The sequence below is a fragment of the Cuculus canorus genome, chromosome 12 (genome assembly GCF_017976375.1).
Source record: "Cuculus canorus isolate bCucCan1 chromosome 12, bCucCan1.pri, whole genome shotgun sequence".
In the NCBI taxonomy this organism is placed as follows: Eukaryota; Metazoa; Chordata; class Aves; order Cuculiformes; family Cuculidae; genus Cuculus; species Cuculus canorus.
In genome coordinates, this window is record NC_071412.1 from 2,528,039 (window position 1) to 2,549,002 (window position 20,964).

The window sequence follows — 20,964 nt, forward strand, 5'->3', positions numbered from 1 at the left end:
TCAATTAAATTTCAAAGCAGCTCTGAAGGCAGCTTTGAGAAACAGCAATTTGGAATCAAACCTGAGAGGTTAAAGTCAGCTTATAGCCAGTTTTTTAAAAATTATGAGCTTAGGATAACACATACAGGCATATAAACACTTCTGTTTTTAATTCAAGGCTTGTGCTGGGAGTAAACATCTTAACTCAAAGATAATTACAGTTTAAACCCATACTGCTTGAAAGCAAGATGGTAACTTAAGACTTAGGTCTAGTAACTTAACATTTATGACAAGGAAAATGGCTAAAAACAAAAGGCTGACATATAGATAAAGCAACTAAACAATTTTTCCAGGCTGGGAATCCAGGCACTGCCTTGACAGTGTTGCAAAACCAACCAAAAGTTATCAAGTACATTAGATAAGCATTTGCCCACTTCCCGCTGCCACTGAAATTCATGTAATTGCCAAAGCTCTCATAAAATGAAGCCCAGAAAAATTAAACTCTGAAAGAAAAGACAAAATCCTGTCATCAACTGCAAAATAGAGTCTTAGTGATCATAGGTGCACAGCAGGTTGTCGAAGGCATCAAACCAAACCTTCACGGGTTCCATCACTCCGAAGACCTTTCAGTCGGGACTGCAGGCCACCACCAGTAGCACGGGCTAATCGTACAGCAAAGTGTGGACTGACGTGATTTGTAGCACTTTACAATCCAGAAGACAAAGCAAAGCTCCTCAGCACTCCCCAGGTATGTTCCGTTTAATGGGAAAAGAATCTGGGGGGGTTGGTCAGGGCTGAAAATGTTAGTCCAGGGATGAGAAAAAGGGCAGAGCTGGGAGGAAACAGAACCCAGAGGATGCTGGGGAAACGGAACCTCTTAAAACTCCCCAGACAGGGGCTTTGCAGGAGAAGCGCGGCAGGCATCCTGCAAACAAGGCCTCTCCATCAAACAGAGCGGCTTTTGCTCTCTGTCTGGCTCAGTCTCTTCCTCGTGTCTTCTCAGCACAGCCCCACCCAAGTCAGCCTCACTCCCGCGTCCTGTTCCTGATCTGCCACACAAACCTTGCTGCCACACTTACGTTTTGTCCAGGAAATCCATGAGCGGCCGAAGCACAATCTCAGCATCGATGGCTGCGCTGTTCTTATTGGCTGCTGCATTGCCGTTTCCTCTCATTTGATTGAGTTCATTGCTCATTTGTCTTACACAATCTTCAATAATAAGTTGAAAACTGCAGGATGGAAAAAAAAAAAAGAGAATGAAAGAACTCTGGGCTAGAGAACAACATTTATCATTTTGTGTCATGTTCCTCAGCAAGATCTAAACCTTTTTTTGCAATGATGGGAAGATCACAAATACAAGATCCTGCAGGTGCTACAGACTGAAAATAACACCTCCTAAGGTTTATAGCTCACATAGCTAAACCATGTACTGTTCTGACTTTTTTCCCCCCATTGTTTCCCTTCTGTCTCTGCTTTTCATGCCCCTCCACGGGCTCTTCTGAAAGCAATATATCTATCAGAATATGTAGTTTCGGGTATGACGGACTACCAGTGAGCAAGAACTTCTCAAGATTTTATTTTTGTGTGAAAGCGAAACAGGAACAGGTGACGATAAACTATTTTTCTCTTTGTGCTTAATTCGAACGAGGCTTTAACATTCTTCTTGAGGACAAGTAGAAAACTTTTACTGACTTGGCCCTGTTTGGCTCAATTTCACTTTATCCTGGGTTTCAGATGGAGCCTCTGCCATCAGAAGCTTTGCTTATTCCTTTGCAACTAGGCAGGGCTACAACATTTGATCTGTTTAAAATATTCTCTCACAAAACAACCAAACCCACTAAGAAGTAGTTAGACTCTTCTTCCTGGAAGAAATCTTTTCCACTTCAAGGTTAGGGTGAACAAGTTCTTGGTCCTCAAATTGTATCTCTTCAGCTTTTCTGAACTGAACTGATAGAACAATGTGTCTGACAGTCTCGTAGTGTCACTGATGTGATACAGCCTGCAGTCAATATATTTAAACAATGTAGAACAGCAGTTAATCAGAGTAAACATTTCAGAGGCAGAATAAAGCCCTGCACACACAGTAATTTGGTTTATGGATTGATTTATGATGAATTGAATTGATTTAGGATTAATTTATGAACAGAAATGCAAACCAGAAGCCATAAATACACCAGGCCTATTTATGTGAAAAGGTAAATGGCAAAGATTGACTTGAGGAAAGTGAGAGAGAATGAACTGTGAGAGAGAAGAAACATTATAATAAGGCAGTAAGCTGTTCCAGCTATACGGCTAATCAGAAAGAGAGAATGCAAATCTCCGTGGTAAAACACTGGAAAAATGGGAAACTTCCACATACACTTCCCTACACACTTCAAAGCCTGAGCTAAAATCAACATTAAGATGCTTAATGATGCTGCTCCTGTAAATCCTTGGGACCAGTCCCACCAATAAAGCATTGGCCTTTCTTGACATCAGCCGCCTTTCTAACATTGTTAACCTCTCAAACCCCAGCAATAAACTGACTCATGAGGAATGTTGTAACTACCTGGTTTAACTATCAACAACATAGATTGCACTATACTTGGGCTTTCTTTTGCAGAAAACAAATTGGCTCATTAAAAAAGAAACTCTGGAAAGAAATACTAGTCATGCACTATCAATAATCAGGGAGCTAAGGAAAAACAAAGCACACAAAGCGTCAGGCTAATCACGCTCAGAGAAAGTGAACACTGTCCACCCAGACAGTTCATCAATGGATTAAATAAGCAACTGCCCCTCTCCAGTTTATCCCCATTGCCCCTTGTCCTGCCCCCACAAGCCTTTGTAAACAGTCCCTCCTCAGCTTTCCTGTAGCCCCTTCAGGTACTGGAAGTTTGCTATAAGATCTCGTCGAAGCCTTCTCTTCTCCAGGCTGAAAACCCCAACTCTCTCAGCCTGTCCTTGTAAAGGAGGTGCTCCAGCCCTCGGATCATCTCTGTAGCCTCCTCTGGACCCGTTCCAACACCGCCATCTCCTTCTTACATGGAGGATTCCAGACCTGGACACAATACTCCAGATGAGGTCTCACAAGAGAGGAATAGAGAGGCAGAATCCCCTCCCTCACCCTGCTGGCCACGCTGCTTTGGATGCAGCCCAGGAGATGGTTGGCCTCCTGGCCTGCAAGTGCACAGTATACTGTTTAACCCCTCGTCACCATCTTGCTGTCCTGTGATCCAGGAGGGGTGAGGAGACCAGTTGTCAGTGGATACTGAAGCAAAAAAGTCGTTGAGTACCTCAGCCTTCTCGTCTGTTGATACAAGGCCACCATTTTGAACCATCGGTGGGGGTACGTTCTCTTTAACCCTCCTCTTCTGACTGACGTACCTGTAGAAGCCCTTCTTGTTGGTCTTCACTTCCCGTGCCGAGTTCAGCTCCAGCTGCGCCTCGGCCTTCCTGACCTCATCCCTACCCAGCCAGGCAGTGTCCCTGTCCTCTTCCCAGGTCCCCTGTCCCTGCTTGCCCTGCCCGGGCAGTTCCCTCTTGTTCCTGAGTTTGACCAGCAGGTCTTGACTCAGCCACGCCAGTCTCTTCCTGATTTCCTACATACGGGGACTGAGTGCTCTTGTGCCTCGTAACGAACCATTTTGATAGCAAGGATCAGTAGACAATTTTTGCAGAGCCAAAGACCCAAGGCAGCCATTCAGTCAGCGTGTGAAGCAGGCTAAATAATTTCTAATTCATCAGGCGAGACTCCCTGCTTGAAGGAGGCCACCTGGAAAAAGCTGTCAGTCTCAGGAAATAAATAAATATAAAGAAATAGAAACACAGTAAATAAATATAAAAAAATATAAAAAATAGAGAAAAATTTAAAACAACATCAGACAAGAACTAATTTTTGTTTTCCAAAAAGCAGAACAAAAGTCATCAGCCTCAACTCTGCAACACGTGCGTGCCCACAGACCATTTCCAGTGTTCTTTACGGTGAGGTCACCCCTATATGTTTCAGAGTCTAAACACATGCTCACACGGGAAAGCACACGACTTCATCAGGGCAGACCCAAGCTGTACCTTAGGACTCCAAACAACCACCCAGAATTAATCAACAAGGCAGGTTTTTGAACAGCAATATTTCTTTAAGGTTAGCAGTAAAATAGATTTCTTACCTTGTAGCATATGTTACGCTGAGTTCATCCAACACATTGCTAAGTTTCACCTGAAGTTCTTTTAGAACAACACTGGCTTCAGGATCCAACTGCAAGAAGATAAGTGATATTATATTTTACTTATACACCATATGCTTTTGGCTCTTCCGTTGCAAATAATGAATTAGGAATTATAAGCAATGATACACTGCACTATGGAAAACCAAATGTGGAAACACCAGTTGCAACAGAGGATTGCTTTATTAGGCCTAAAAATCCAATTGCCAATCAAAGAAAAATATTTGCTTGCAAAAATAAAGAATTATAATTATAGAAATCAAAAGTGTGCCATTAAAGAATGGCTTTCTGCGATGGCGCAAACTGGGTTGGCCGTCACAAGAAGAGAACTACCATTATAAGGCAAATGGTATTCACAAGTCATACCAAGGGAAGGATGCATGAGAAGTTAGTGTTTGTGTTAATGTACTACAGATGCTAAAATACTTCATTTTTTGTTTTGTACGTTTCATCACCATCAAGATCTTTTTTGTTGTGATTTGCATGAAGATGTTTCCATATTCCCACTAATGCAGTGTCAAAGTGGAACAGCTAGCACTGGAAAAGATGGCTTGAAGACTATCCATGCGGCTTCTACTGCAATACTATGAGGGAGGCAATCTATTAAATGTCAGTACTTTTGTTTCTAAAAGCCATTAAAATGTAAATAATTCAAGCACAGAGCAAGACATTCTGATGCACGCGGAGAACAGCTCCTGTACCTCTGACACAGGTTTTCTAAACACAGGGAAAAAGAGAATGCAGGGAAGAAACACAGTTTAACATTTACGGGGAGGGAGATCCATGCATAGCTCTTTAATCAAAAAGGTGTTCTGTTGATATTGATCAACAGTTTGTTTGTTTGCTATGCATCCTTTTTCAAATTAAAGAAAATTGAGTTTTTGTCTCCTTGAACTTCAGCATTTAGGAAAAATAGTTACAGTCCACTGTGGGATATGATTAACGATCATCAGGATCAACAGCTGAATGTGAACTAATAGCTCATGTTCCAGGTCCTTCAGCCATCTACATCACAATGTTAGGGAATGATTTTCCATGACAATCCTTAAATTCTGGGCTCTATTCTGCAGTAAGATTAGATACAGATCTTTGGACAATTTCAAAGGAAATAGCGCATTTAGAATACATGATCTGGTCTGTCTCTATTCGCGTTTTCAAATCTTTCAACTGGATGAGTAGTATTTAGCATTTATTTTTCATCTGATGCTTCAGCACACTATGGTGCTCAGCTACCGTCAGCTCTTTTAATCATACTTTAGAGACGGGGGAAGCTGTGTCACTGCACATTGGATCATTTACATGAGACTACACAGGAATTCTAAGGCAAAGCAAAGAAAAAGCAAACTCTGAAACATCCCCAGAGATCTGTGTGCTAATCTTAGTCTCCGTTCTTTGTCTCCTTAGAGGTTATGTCTGGTTGAAAAGCATAGGAAATGCAAGACTTTCTCTTGGGTTTTTGACAGAAATCTGAGATAGGTGACAAGGGGAATTGCCGTACATCCCTTAAGAAGATATTCAGCGATGCGTAGCACTTTTGTAAGCTGAGAGGCTCCTATTTTAACACTGTGACTACTTACTGATTTAGTTTTAATTACTTTGCACCGAATTTCTGTATCTTCTCCACTTCATTTCTCAGTAATTTCCCTCCCAGATGCAATCTGACAGTTCACAGAGCTAAAGTGATTGTTTTCCTTCATATGAAAAGCTAATTTTACTGAAACGTGCGTACTAGTTAACACAGTTAGAGCTCACTGACAAAGGCAAAGATTATTCTGGGAAACACATTTCACTAGGGAATTACACTACCTCCTTTCATGGGATACATAGAGGACACAAACTTCAGACCAGTAAAATATTATCATTTAACAAATACCAAAGACACAAGCATTCACACCGAACATGGTACACATCAGAGAAAACACAAAAATATCAGGCAGGCAAAAGGCTCAAAATTTCTTACCAGATCATGCACAAGCTACAGAATCATCTTGTTACTGGGACTACAAGGGCCAGTGACCTTTTATCAGAGGTGGTTGTGACAACCAGAAAACACAATACATTTGCTAAGTTCTCCTGGAATTGGACTTAGTCTTGCCAAAATCGGATCAAATACTAATACTAGGGTTGTGAACATAACACATTAGAGAAAGGTGCATGCAAATGCTAGACATTTTAGAGGGCTTTGTGCTCACAAATTGCACGAACAGGTTTGTGTGTGCACAGCTGGAGGCATCTGGCAGGACATCCAGCCTTGTGTATACACATGCTCATGCTTATTAATGCAGTGCCATAGGCAGGAGTGGAATACAAAGAGGTATGCGGGCTGCCCACCCAGGTCGAGACACCTGGGGATGCTGTGAGGGCTAAGAACACGCTAGCAATGTTTTAAAATCCTATTGTTATTTTTGTTTAACTACTGGAAAACACAGTAATTTGAGTGTCATACTACGACTAGAATGTGCACTTTTCATAAATGCAATCTGGAATTCTTCACGCTGGTTGCTACTAGTAGCAGTTTAAGAGAATAGATACAACTATGCTCCCTGCAGATATCTCAGCCACTCAGATGATTAAATGACGAATTATAGGGCTAACCCAGCCCTAATGCTGGAATCAATCATAAGGAATGGATGAAAGCGAGGCAAAAGGCAATGCAGCGTCTGCGAAGACGTCATGTAGGAATATACAGTCATGAAAATTAAGTATCTACAGTATTTGGGACTTCTGCTTAATTGAATTTGATGGAGAAGGGAAAGAAAAAGCACACCTGAACATTTTTTATGGAAAATAAAAGCCCCCCCGCCCATATGAACAAAAATAATCTTATTGTTGGAGGGCGGGGTGGGGAAGACAACTGTAAAAAATATAATCTAATACAAGAATCGAAAGGGAGAAAAAAGCATTTATCTCTTAGCTTCTTATTTATGTTCATAAAAACTTCCATAATTTTATCAGCTTTTTAAATAATAGAGTTAATTTTTACTCACAACAGAACATATGAATTTGTTGCCATATTTCAAAAGATCTGTTAATTATTGATTGTTAAATAGATAATTAGAAGTTTGACTTTTTCTGAATGCTAAACAAAAGCAGAGAACACTTTTGCTGAACAGCTGAAACAAAAAAGAAACAAGAAATATTTAAACATCAATGTTTTCAAATGCTGCCTGTCTAATACTGTGAATTTTTTTTATACATACATGCCTTGGAAAAAAGTTGAAGATGTGATGAATTTGGCTGCTTTCAACATAGTATGGTAGATTGAGCTATTCTACACTGTAATTCAATGTGTGCTAGTACAGACAATCTTATTAACTGCAAATTTGGTAGTGTTTCTATAGGAAACTATGGAGAAGTAAATTACTTTTGCATGAGTTAAGTGGAAACTCTCTAATCTGAATTCCATTTATCTGCAGTTTCACAGGTCTAATGCCTATAGTTTCTTAGTGGGACCTCCTGGTTACTTCTGTTCAGAAAATAGTTTCACATATTGTGTGTTCATCTAGGGAAGATACAGGTATTTATCAGATTACTGGTTCTTTTTCCCTCTGATAGTCATCAACGTTTCTCCAACCTCTACTCAACTCTCCAGTGAATCCCAATTTGAGATATTTGGCCTATTCTACTCAAGTCTGAATCTCTATCATCCAACCAAAGTATTTAGGAACATATATATATATCCCTATAGGAAATCCTAAGCATTACATGTAAAGTTGGAACTGAACTTTCAGAGTGGACAGTCGTATAATATAATACTGCTGTACATACACAACCTGCTTTTGCTTTCCACCTTTTTTGTTTTGATCGCAACCGCTGTAACTCACTTCTGCCATGTTCTGCCATTTGGCAAAAAGCAACATCAGCATTGTCTGTTTTATTTAACTGTTTTATCAGTTTTATTTAACTGTTTTATCAGCTTCCAACTTGTCAGACATGAAAACCATAATTTACCGCCAATGTATGCACCCCTTTTGAATGAAACAAACAGGAGCTAAACCAGAACTTTGACATTATGATACCCTGTTGCCATGATTTTGAACTTGATTTTTTAAAGACAATGGGTGGATCCCACTTTACTACTCTCACTTTACTATAGCACACTAATCTCATTTATATAATTTTTTAAGTTCTCCTCCTGCTTGGCTACAGCAGGAGAGAAGAGTTAATAAAGAAACTCATATTGTACTAACTATTTTATTCTAATGGCAGGAGAGTTGAGAGCCTAGTTTTTTCCCTATTTATAGAGCTCCCTGCCCTGCAATGTGCTATAGGCCTGCTCTGAACATAGCGACTGCTGCTTGATTGTGGTATTTTGGGTGCACAGTTTGAAAGACATACTGTTCACAATGTGAGATTAACAGCATTTAATTTTTCTTAGAATTAATTTTTCTTCAGGTGTCATTATTCCACTGGAAATCATTTGACTTCTTATGCCCTCCACAAGCGAAAAATTAAACCATTTTCTTCCTGCAAGGAAACTGCTTACAGATTTTATTGCTGGCTTTGTTTCTCGTAAGTACCAGTTCAATAAGGCGAATTGGCCACTAGTGTTCACGCTCTTGGAACAGCTGGGGGATTAAGTACTCCAGTTGGAGGACAAACATTTCAAGGCCACTTTGATATGGGTGACAAAAAAATTGAAAATGAATGTTCTTTTCTTCAAGAAATTGCCCTAATGAGAAACAAACAAAATTTTAAATGTATTTTTCAGATCTTTTTTCTTATACCATGAATCGGAGATGCACTTAAGGTACCTAACAAAGGGATTTCAGAAAAATGTCTCTGAATTCTCACCAGGGGTTGCGTATTTGTAGGAAATGTTGCTTTGATACTGTAACACCCTTAATGATTAATCCTAAAAGGATGAGAAGTGAGAGATTTTGAAACAAAACTGCTATGAAAAATCCTGTTTATTTTTTCACTATGCCTTTTTATTATATCTACATCTACATCTACATCTACATCTACATCCACATCTCTCTCTCTCTCTCTTACATGTATATCTGCTACTGGAAGCAGAAGGTAAACTAACATTTTCTTGAGAAAATGGAACCTTTTAGAGATTCAAGAATGCATTCTGATTTGAAAATAATTTGATAGATACAGACATAAAGTGCTGCTCAACTTTCCTCTGCCCTTGTCTTCATCAGGATTTACGGACACATACGGATTACATAGCTGTTTTTATGATTAATGATATTCAACACATAGGAATGGATCCAAGACTTTAATACAAAAGTACTCTGCAGTGAACATAAGAGCAAAGAAGACAAGATTATTTGTAATGTTTGGAGACTGAAAGAGGATTAATAGTAACCACAAAATATGTACCCATGTCTGTATGATAAATATATATTTTTAAATTTTGATGTGAACTGTTCAATGATGCCAAGGCTGCAAAAGTCTATTTCCTATTCTCTGGAGCAGAAAGGATTTTTTTCCATGGCAGCTTCAAGAAGCGAGAATAGGCTCAAGAAAACCTCCTCACCATGGAGTTAATTTTAGGTTAATTTGGAAGGCGCTATGCATTGCATGACATAGGAGACTATCTTACCTCTGCAGCTTTCGCTGTGGATGTAGAAATATGAAATAATGTATTTTCCAATTCTCTCTAAACCACGGTCACATCAGATCAAAGTTTTGTCAAACTATCAAATCTCAGTCTCGGCAAGAAAAAGCTGATGTACGTGTACCTTCTTTTTTAAAGCAGCTACTGACAATAAGGTTAATATGTTAATGATGGAAATATTGCTGTTTAACAAGACTACAGGATTCTATAGCTTGAAAAAATGTTCATATCTTCATCAACTTTCAAAACAGTCAAAGACTACAATCAGCAAAGTATTGAAGTGCATGTTTACATCCTTTTACGGCTGACAGGACTTCAGGCAAGTTCCCTTCTGAAATATAAAAGGAGATAAAACTAAGGATGTTCTGGACTGTTGAGTAGCAGCTCTTGGTGCCCCAGTGCCAAGTCTTGACACAAGCAGCCCCTCAGATATTGAAAAGTGCACTTAAAAAATGTTTTACATATTTCAGAAAGACTTTACACTATCTGCCTAGTAAAACTGTTCAATTTAGAGTGTGAACTGAATGCCCAAGCATAGCTCTTTTTGGTTTTTGGTCATAGGGATTTACACAAATGCATCAATGGAAATTAGTAGGAAATGTGACTGTTCTTAGTCTTAGAAAATATGGTCAGGAATAATAAAAGATGCTTACTATCACAAACCTCATAAGAGAATCTCTCTCCTTCTTTCTTCTGCTCAGTGGATTGCAAGTCAAAGGCATTAGACAAAGACATGACACATTACAGACAAAGCACAAGGCACGTATTCTACCAAGTTTTAAGATACAGGCAAAACGTACTGATACAGAAAAAAGGAAAGTGTAGTTCAATACAAACATTAAAATGAAGCTGGCGCTACAAATTACAACACAAAACACTCAGTGCTGGTTGAACTTTACAGATCATTAGCATTTTTCTGTGAAATAGAGTTAGATCTTTCTAGTTTCGTCAGGACATTAAACGGTTCTTGTAGACTTTTCTTAAAAAACATTTTGTTTTTCTTGGCTCGCACAAGTGAAAGCTGAAAAAGACTAAAGTTGAAAACATGGTGCTAATGATCTCTAAGGAACTTCGAATGAACCAGGAAACGAATCAGACTCACCTCCTTTCCTCCCATGGACTCAAACATTTTCTCAAGCTGAACTCTTAATTGTTGAATGTTGTTCATCAAGATACAGGGCTGCAACGAGAGCACCAAACGTGACAGATGTTCCTTTTATATACAAATATGTGTATTCACAGGCTGAAGATAGTTCTCCAACAGTTCTACATTCATGCAATTGTTTTTTTTTAGAGTAGGATTTCACTGTTCCCTCCCCTTCTTTCTTTAATTCACATTCCTCTTTGCCCAGTCAGCAAAACCACACAGCCAGTGACCATCCACTATGCCCTTAAGACAATGTTTCCCTACAGGGAATTGAATACCTTCTCTGAACAAGCCGGGCAGTTTCCTCATCCCAGTATTTCATGTGCCAGATCCCATACCCCACGTAGTTGCTAGTCACACTTAATACAGTTCCATCTGTTGGATTAATGCTAGCAGACACAATAATGATCAAAGCACTTTGGAAGTCAAAACGGAGCGGGAGAAAGGGAGTGTCAGGCTCCTTTCTAGAGCCAGGCTTTGCAGGAAACTGTGACAGCACAATAACCCAGACAATGGGCTCATGCTTCAGTTTTTGAATAGATCGATATGCAGTTCTGCTAATATCAGAAAAATAATTCAGAAATGTACATTTTGCATTCCTTGAAAAATTTAAGCTCATTTCTTCAAGGCACAACCACAGCGTAAAAGACAGCAGATGATGGATAGCTACGAAGTAAAAAGTAAAACATGGATAAAATTAAATAGCTTTTAACAAAATTGTGGGAGAAAGATTTATTACTAGAATTTTGTGTATTCAGATGACATTATTTGCTAAGTTGCTGTGGTGCAGGGAAAGCAATAAGACAATACTTCCTAAAAGAGTTCTGGTTGACCAAAGAGCAATCATGATCAGATTAATATAGATTAATCTAGTCACTGACGTAGTGTTTGGAGAAGTAATGCAGGTATGTTCTATTGCATTTCAATAAAACACATATACTTTTTTTCAGACAACAAGAAGGCGATAAAATGATTACGGCGACTGATACTCATTGGTAGCTATTTAGTCAACAGCATGTTCCAGTGCAGTGCTGAAACACAGAATCATAGAATCATTAAGGTTGGAAAATACCTCTAAGATCATCAGGTTCAACCGTCTGCCCAACACCACCATGTCTACTAAACCATGTCCCAAAGTGCCACATCTACATGCATTTTGAACACCTGCAGGATGGAGAATCCAACACTTCCCTGGGCAGCCCCTTCCAATGCTTGACCCCTCTTTTGGGGAAATTTTTATTTCTAATATCCAATCCAAACCTGCCCTGGCACAACTTGAGGCCTTTTCCTCTCATCCTGTGATGTTTTACCTGGTGGGATTAGATTTTGTTATTCATAAGGTCTATAACATGATATAACTTTAATTAGTTCTACGTTACTCTTAAAGGAATTTTGCATCCGAGTCCTCAGCTGAAGAATAACAGAATTGGATCTCACTTCTTAATACTTACATTACTGCTTCCCAGTAAAGTAAGTTATTTGTCCTCCTGCAAAAGGTTTGTATAATGGTCAAAACAACACCTCTCTTCCTCTGTCTTGAAAAATACACAAACCTCATTTCTTCGATTTGTTTATCTACCTTCTATAAATTAATGATCACTAAGACTGTCCCCTCCTGTGCTATCTCCTCCCTTCTGATATGTTCATTATTCTGGAAATTATTTACAATATTACAAACTGATGATTATCATTTCTGATGGGGGGATAAGTAGATGAATAGAATGGTTCTTTTATTCTAAACAAGCACAGATGCCTTTGGCAATAGACTGAAGCTATGAGATAAATATTTCACACTGAGGCAGGTTTCCAAGTTTCCTTTGGGACCAGCTAAGGTCACTCTCTCAGTGCCGAAGCCTACCTTGGCTCGATGGAAAAATTTCTATTGCTGTCAGCAAATAATAGAACCTGCGTTTAAAAAACATTCTTGTCTTGTTATTTCATTATCATGTTGCCCTTCAGAATAGTCTTTGCAGTGATTTACAGGAATCGGGCAGCCGGATGCAACAACACTTAGCAGTGAGTGGCAAGTACAATATAGAAACCCAGTTTTTTTTGTAAACTCTGACAGGAGGTGGAAGATAAAAGGATGTTTTTACATTAGATACATGCATTTATGAAAAGTACCTTTGCTATGCTTTCATTTTAAGAGTTCACGTGCACATTTTATAGTGTTTAATAAAATATGGACTTGAAAAACAATGCCAAAGTCTAACTTTAATCATAAAAAGTATTTGTTTTAATCTCATCTATCAACTCTAATGCAGGAGATGGACTTTAATATAATTGAGATCAGTAGATCAAAAGGTCTTTCATTAAACTAAAAATATGTATTTAAAAAAGTAGTTTCTGTTAAAAATAAGTTATGTCCCACAAAGGCATTTGATACACTACTTTATAACACAACGAGATTAATTCTATCTAAAGCCTTACTAGAGATCATGATACCAGGGTTACTTGGAAATAAATCACTCCAACAATTAAAAAAATCCCATTGGACAGGCCAAAAGACTACACAAGCAGTTTAACTTGATAACTCAGCATTATCCATCAAAACTCATTTCTTCCAGAAAGCTGTAAGCTTTATTTCATGTAAGCATTACATTGAAAGAAATGGAAAAAAGAAAGCTATACATTTTACTTCTGTTTTACATTAACTTTTGAGAATATTTATGGCTCAGATTGGGTCAAATACATGAAAATATTACTCAGATGAAGCTTTGTTTGTATTGATTAATATTCAAGCAGAAAATGTATAATGTGTTCTGCGGTGTGTGCTTTTCAGCTCTGTGTTTGCCTTGGGAGGGGAGACAGGGAAGGAATATGCAGAAGGTGTATCTGTGAAGTTAAAAACACACGAAGATTTGCGTCCTACTAGATTATAGGGAAAACCCTGGGAATATGATTCACTGGTCTGTCATATATTAACTGGTGTCCACTGGCAGGCTGTGTGGGAATGGTTAAAAGCTGCACCAGAGGAGGTTCAGGCTTGATATTAGGAAGCATTTCCGTACCAAGAGGGTGGTCAAACACTGGAACAGCCTTGCTAGAGAGGTGGCTGTCAGTGAGCCTGTCAGTATTCACAAGGCATTTGGACACTGCCCTTAATAACACCCTTTAACTTGTGGTCAGGCAGTCGGACTCGATGACTGCGGAGGTGCCGTCCAACTGAACTCTTCTATTGTATTGCATAAGCAGCATGTTCCCGAGCCTTTCTACGGCTGTAAGACTGATCCTCCTTACACAACGATTGCCAAACCTGGCCCAGTGCTTTTACTCTTTCCAGATTGCAAAAAGACATCAGAAGAAAGATGTATGGGTACCTACTAAGGTGAGTCTTTTCAATGTGCTTACACCAAAGGGCTTCAAGGTTGAAAATATTCAAAGAGGGAAGCTAAATCAGAGACATGACAAAACTACTTAAATAGAAGCCACTCCTCTGTAAAAACATGGATGTAGATCTTCTACTTAATGTAAAGATTTGAGTTTGGTTATTTTTATTTATTATTTCTATTTTAAACAAAATTGTGGAAAGGAACAGAAAAAGGTATAAATCTCTCCTAGCAATTATATCTGCAGCCTGAAAATTTAATGTTTAGTCTTTTACAATGTTGCTCATAAAAAGAACAACCAATAATTGATATTTAGCTGCAACAGATGTCTTTCTGAATTCTATAATTGTGTATGTGTTGGTGACCTCTAGATTATGACAGCTTCTCACTACAGAGAGCACCAGGGGAACGAGCGTGCCCACAAAACGCACACAGGGCTGTGACAAATATAGCGGAGAGCCATGTACGAGCTACATAAAGGCTGTACTTTTAAAGGTGAATAGGATGAAGATGGTGCTGCCATCATAGATTTATGTGTCTGCAGTCGTAAATAGTTGCAAACAGAGCAGACACGGGACTAAATGTTGCCTGGCTCAGGAGTACTAGCTTTGATTGAGTATCAATGATACGGAAAAGTCAGAGTCCAAGAACCATTTTCCTTGGTCATGTTAAGCTATTGATAATGTCTTGATTTGCTCAACCACATCTTTAGTGTCCATATCTCATGCTTCTGAGCCCATGGCAATCTGGTCCTGCATAAGGCAGTGCTTTTTAAGTCGTTAGGCAACAAAGCAGCACGTGATTTTCCCCTCACCGCTGCATGGATAAAGCACAGAGTACTCTGTTTGGAAAAAAAGATGAAGATATTTTGACCATATTCACCACTATAGAAGGCTGTTATCCAGGCCACCTTGTGTATTTTTTTCCTGCTTTAATACTGAGATTATTAACTAGGATTCTTAACTAATCCCACCTATTCCAGCTTTTACACAGCAACATAAGCTATGAAAACATGCTGACATTATTAAACATAAAGGAAAGCGAAGTTCCCTTCATTCATGTTTTTTCTCATATGTAAAAGTGACTACATTTTAAAAAATGTAAGTCTTTCAAAGGTAACTTCTGAGGCAGAAAAAAACACAGCTTTTTACTCACCACATTTTCTTTATCACAATACGAGCTGAAGTAATTTGAAATAATGACAGCATACTGAAGAAGCACTTTGTTGATAGTCTAGGAGAGGATAAGAATCTTTTAAATGGTAAATTTCCTCATGTGAAACAAAAATAATAAAAAAACCAGAAAAAAAGAAATTTTAGATTTTACAAGTACTTGCATAGTTAGGGTTTTTTTTTTTAGGTAAATGTAAGCAATCCTGTGAGCACATTTTCAAATCCCTGCACAACAGATGGTTGGTTGCTCTTAATGGAATATAACCTTCAATAGCAGAGGCACTCTAATTTCAGTCATACTGTTTTTGAGAGGCATGGAGAGCTCTACTGCTTCCAACGTGCTACATACTTAATGGAACAGTAGCAAGCTCAAAAAATCCTCTAGGGTGACAATGCATGGATTAAAACTATAATGGAAAAATAAGACCAAGGGAGCACTGTTTGAAGCCTGGCAGCGTGAGCTTGCCTTCAACACTCATGTAAATAGGAACTTCGTTTGCAAATGGAAAACTGTTGCAATGGAAGAACAGGAAAAAATGTAAATGCAAATTTTTCAAAAGCCAAAAGGACTATAATGGAAATCTAAAGAAGAAATGTTAGAATCCAAACAGAAAGCTGGCCTACATAGTTGAGTTTATCAAGCAGTGGATGAATGAGAACTACAGCCTCTGGGCTTCAATCCACAATACTTTATGGCTATACCTTGAATTTTTCCTTCACTTGCATTGGCTAATTAGACAATTGCATTCCAATTGCTCCATTAGTGGAATTCTACTCGGCACTTAGCAAGAATAATAATTAATTGTATAACAGATACAAATATGAAACCTCAGAGAGGACAGAGCTGTCAAACTGATAAGCAATTTTAACAAAGTAGATGAAAACCAGTGTGAAACCACAGACAGCACATCTTTCTCAGGATGCCAGCCAGAGGCAGATGAGATTGATTCGAAACAACACTGGAATTACTTAGCTTTTCAGTATGTGGCAACACAATGCCAATCTCTATGAAGCTTTGTTGAGATGCACTGATTTTAACTTACCTTTGCAAATCTTCTCATTAAATGAGATAGGGCTTCTGGATTAGGACACTCTAGTTTCCTAATTATCTCAAAGCTTTGATTGAGCTGTGTGAAGACATCAACCACTGAACAAGAGAAAAGGGCATGATCTGACGTTTGCTGAAACTACAGAAAAATATTGAAATTAGTTAATACTGGTTCAGAGATCTGTACTGACTGATTTTCTTATACTTGAAATTCTTCCCAGAGTTACAAAAAGTAAGAAAGAAAAAATAAATTAAAAAAGGTCTCACTGATAACACTGAGAAATGTGGATTCCAACAATTCTATTACTTTCAAATGTCTCAAAAATAAAAACAACATTCTCTTTCACGACATCAGTATCACACCATAGTTTAGTGAAATCATAGATTGATGTCTATGAGGAATTTAAGCAGATGGAATTAGAGCAGGCATTTGTCCAGAGAGTTATCTTCCGAGAACTGTTACCAACTGTGTACCATGGGAGGTCCAACAAGGACAACATGGGACCATATGTAGTGCCGGTTTTGCAATACTAAATCAATGTCTTAATATGTTCTTTTTAATTTTCTTTAAAGAGTAAAGGCTCACCCCATCTTTTTTATCCCTTTCTAGTGCTCCATGAAGAAACTCCATTGAGACATCCTCATTTTCATCCAGCCACTGAATGACAAATGGTTCAAACCACCTGAAAATTAAAAAGAATTTTGTAAAGTCAAGGAAGTACATTTCATAAAGACCCTGAGAAGATGGATGCCACTACTACCTAGCAGCTCGGCATCTTGTGCCTTCATATCTGTTCTAGTTGCTAAAATCTGTATCGTCCTAGAAAAATATTTGCTGCCAAAGACTGTGGCTACCAAAAGGTCTCAGGCTTCGGTTTCCCAACACTGTAACTGGTCTACCCCAGTCACGTCAAATTAGCAACAGCCATCATAGAAATATGTCCATGTTTTACAGGGGATCATATTTTTTCTGCACATTTTTTTTTTTTAATTTTAGAATGTGTCTTTTATCAATATTGGTTCTATGTTAACATCTTTTTGTTTGTGAAATAACTTGGATAAAACTTTGCTTTAATAAAACATCAGCTGTAATTTATTTTTCTTTAGCTCAGTTTTTTTTTTAAAAAAAAAGCAATAACAGGCCCCAAACCATCTTGGCAAATCAGCAGACTTGCAGAAGATTAAGGAATGAGATTAAGGATAGCTCATATAAAAGGACAGGATTCAATGTATTAATTGCAGCAGGAAAGGTGAAAATGAAAACAGCAGCTGAATAGTAATAAAAGAATAATTTCAGTAGTATATGCCATTAGCATTGTTCCTTTACCCAGATTTGGGTATCATTCAAATTCAGGGGTATATAACTAATACTGCTGCAATTCCCACATTTCATACCTTCTTCAGGCATTTTCTGACCAAAATATTTTGTCATCTATGAAAAGCTGCAGTTACAACGTCTGGATAAAGCATCCTATGAAAGAGCTAACTGCACTTTCAAAACTTAAGACTATTTAATTTGATAAAATGAAGAATTAAAGAGGAAGTGCAAAATTTAGAGAGCTGTCAGTACTATGCACCTTGAGATCGCGCACAAATCTGAGCATAATAATTTACCAAAAGAATCACGGAATCGTAGAATAGTTTGCGTTGGAAGGGACCTTAAAGCTCACCCAGTTCCATCCCTCTGCCATGGGCAGGGACACCTCCCACTGGCTCAGGCTGCCCAAGGCCCATCCAACCTGGCCCTGAACCCCTCCAGGGATGGGGCAGCCACAGCTTCGTGGGCAACCTGGGCCAGGGCATCACCACTCTCAGCGTGGAGAAATTCCTCCTTATGTCCAGTCTAACTCTGCCCCTCTCCAGTTTATGCCCATTGCCCCTCGTCCCATCCCCACAAGCCTTTGCAAACAGCCCCTCCCCAGCTTTCCTGCAGCCGCTTCAGGTACTGGGGAAAAAAAAAGAAACTTTGCACCAAGCCCAAGATCCCGGGACACTTCCCTGTACACTACTTACAGAGAGTATTCAGGCACTGCGTCCTTGAAAGCAGAGAGTTCTCGCACATATTCATTATAAAACCATTTCACTTTGAAGTGCAAATTCATATAATCTGTGCTTTTGCATAACCGCTGCTTTTCATGTTCTGTAACAGAAAGAGTTGAAGTAAAAGCATTTAATAGCATTCTAACAGTAAACATTCTTGTGTCTTGGTGCACTACTGACATAATAATACAGTACTTCAAAGCACAATTTATTTGATTTTTGAGTAGTAGTATCCACAGTTTCAGTCTTCAGATTCTGAGTACTCTAAGAAAAACAAAACAAAGACCAGACCACAAGTTAGGCTTTTCAACTCTCTTTATTGCAGCGAAGAACACCCACAAATTTGCTGACTTCCTCATCTTCAGATTCTTCTTTGTTTGTTACAAAATGGTCAAGGATTTGCGGTGGTTAAGAATGGTGTCAGGTGTTAGAAAAGATGACTCCAGCTGTGCAGCTGCCAAATGAAGTAACAACTAAAAATGCCAGTCCTATATGAAGCTGTGAAACCTGCATGACTATATGGGCTCCATTTATCACATATAGTTAAAAAAACTGAGAAGACAAGTAGAAAAGCTGATTTAATGAAGTATTTTTGAAGTTTTTCAAATGGACTTCTCCACCTTCTCAGTGTCCACTTGTTTTCTACCTACTGCATATGCAGTTGGTTATGGATGACAGGAGCTATGGAGCCACCTGTAACCACTTTCTGCATTTATAAAGTCTGATTTAATTGGTCTGGAACAAATGTCCATCTTTCCTCCAGGATTATGATCCTTTTTTTTAGCTTATCCACTCTACTCTGCAGTCTTCCCGTCCAGCCTCTTCCAGACCCTTTCATTCACTCCATTACCAAACAGGCACTTCCCTCCTTGCTCAACAATTTCATTTCCTTCTCCCATAAGAGGAAACCATGGATACACAAATCCTGTGCAGCATAATCCTTCCTTTACTTACTGCTCATAGCTTCTAAAATCTCCACAGATCTCATCTGTTTGACGTGTCATGTCACTTGCACATTCTTCCTTAAGCAAAAGATTAATCTCTTTTCCGAGCTCCCTTAAAAAGTGACCTAATACAGATGCTTGGCAAGAATGACGCTCTTTTGTAAACAGTATGAATTAAAATTACCTCTTTCAAATATTTATTCAATAAAAGGTAGTTCTTACAAGTGAGGCCAGTGTTTGACTGAGAACAACTATCTTATTTCTATCAAGTTCACTGCACATGTACTGATTAAGTCATTGTTAAAAAAAATATCTCTTATATTGCATCCCAATCGAGTGGAATTTCTGAAACAAATGGCATTTTTTCACTCAAGCACTGCATGAATGGGTTATTTCATTACATAATGCAATTTAAGAATGTTTGTTATAGCATCACAAACCAAGGAAATGCTTATTTCAATTTTAGAAATGAGCTGCTGACAATGACGGGCAAACTTGTCCGGGAGGGTATAACTTCAACACCACCATTCATTGATACTGTCTGTTTTTAAGTTAAGATCTAAATTATAACACATTAGAAATGAACACAAAAGTAATTAATGAATAATTGAGTTTTTTCTCAAGGCTACTTTGGGAAGAGCATTTCAAAATTCTCCAAGAATACTACTTGTACCTACATATAAGTGAAAAATGTATCCTCAGTTCCTAATATTAACATATGAGAACATCAGTAAATGCTTCACTTGATCTATAAAGTAATTTTATTTCCATGCATATTACCTCTTCAGTGCATATAAACCAAATAACAGAGAAAACAGGTGCCCACGTGAGTCAGCCCATGACAACTTTGACTTAATGATATGAGACAGGTTCATTCACAGTAACCGTGGTTTTTGGTCTGAAAGCACAGCAATATCACTGTAGGCATCCTGAGTTTAGATTAGGACCCACAGATTGCTTTCTTCGTTTCTGAAAAGCTTGCACAAGTCAATGCAAAAGTGAGGCAACACAGGATATATGAACACAGTCTGGAGATCTGTATCTTTTTTCCTGGAAGGAAGGCTGGCGGCGTGTTTTCCTCTACAGAGATATCCATCTTGCACTTTGTGGGAGACAGATGGACAACACAACTTTTGTACAATAGCTGCTCAATATAACTTCTTCTAAAAAGTCCATTCTTGCTTTGCAAAACCATTATAATACTGAGTCAGTATTGAAACTAAACCCATCAAGTGTACGCTGTGCACATGCGCTCAGCAGATTACGACAGAAACACTAGACCTCTCTCAGAATTGATTCTGGATAAATGGAAACCCCAATGGAAACCTGACATTATTAATATACTTTTTTGTTCTGCCACCTTTTTGAAATATTCCTTGTAGTGCAGCATATTTTCATAAGCATCTATTAATCCGCTGAGTTTCAGAACAAAGATATTTGCCGTTCCTATTAGCGATACTGACACATTTTTCTATGTTACTGTACCATGAATCAATGAAAAAAATACTGATAAGAGTTCTGTAAGCTGCAAAAT

The 20,964-nt window shown here is 38.5% G+C and overlaps 1 protein-coding gene across 7 annotated transcripts in view; it reads right to left on the reverse strand.

Annotated features, from left to right (window-relative positions):
• The window catches only part of UNC13C (unc-13 homolog C), a 222,028-nt gene that overhangs the window by 25,559 nt on the left and 175,505 nt on the right, over positions 1 to 20,964 (reverse strand). For 5 of the 7 annotated variants that reach the window (XM_054077486.1, XM_054077488.1, XM_054077491.1 and 2 more), the window contains 8 exons: positions 18,460 to 18,586; positions 17,033 to 17,129; positions 16,442 to 16,585; positions 15,382 to 15,459; positions 10,853 to 10,930; positions 10,414 to 10,443; positions 4,125 to 4,213; positions 1,059 to 1,208 (listed from right to left, as the gene is read on the reverse strand). In XM_054077486.1, coding sequence (XP_053933461.1) covers positions 1,059 to 1,208; positions 4,125 to 4,213; positions 10,414 to 10,443; positions 10,853 to 10,930; positions 15,382 to 15,459; positions 16,442 to 16,585; positions 17,033 to 17,129; positions 18,460 to 18,586 — 793 coding nt within the window. The remainder of the gene's footprint in view (positions 1 to 1,058; positions 1,209 to 4,124; positions 4,214 to 10,413; positions 10,444 to 10,852; positions 10,931 to 15,381; positions 15,460 to 16,441; positions 16,586 to 17,032; positions 17,130 to 18,459; positions 18,587 to 20,964) is intronic. The other 2 variants (XM_054077487.1, XM_054077492.1) reach the window with 1 other exon arrangement.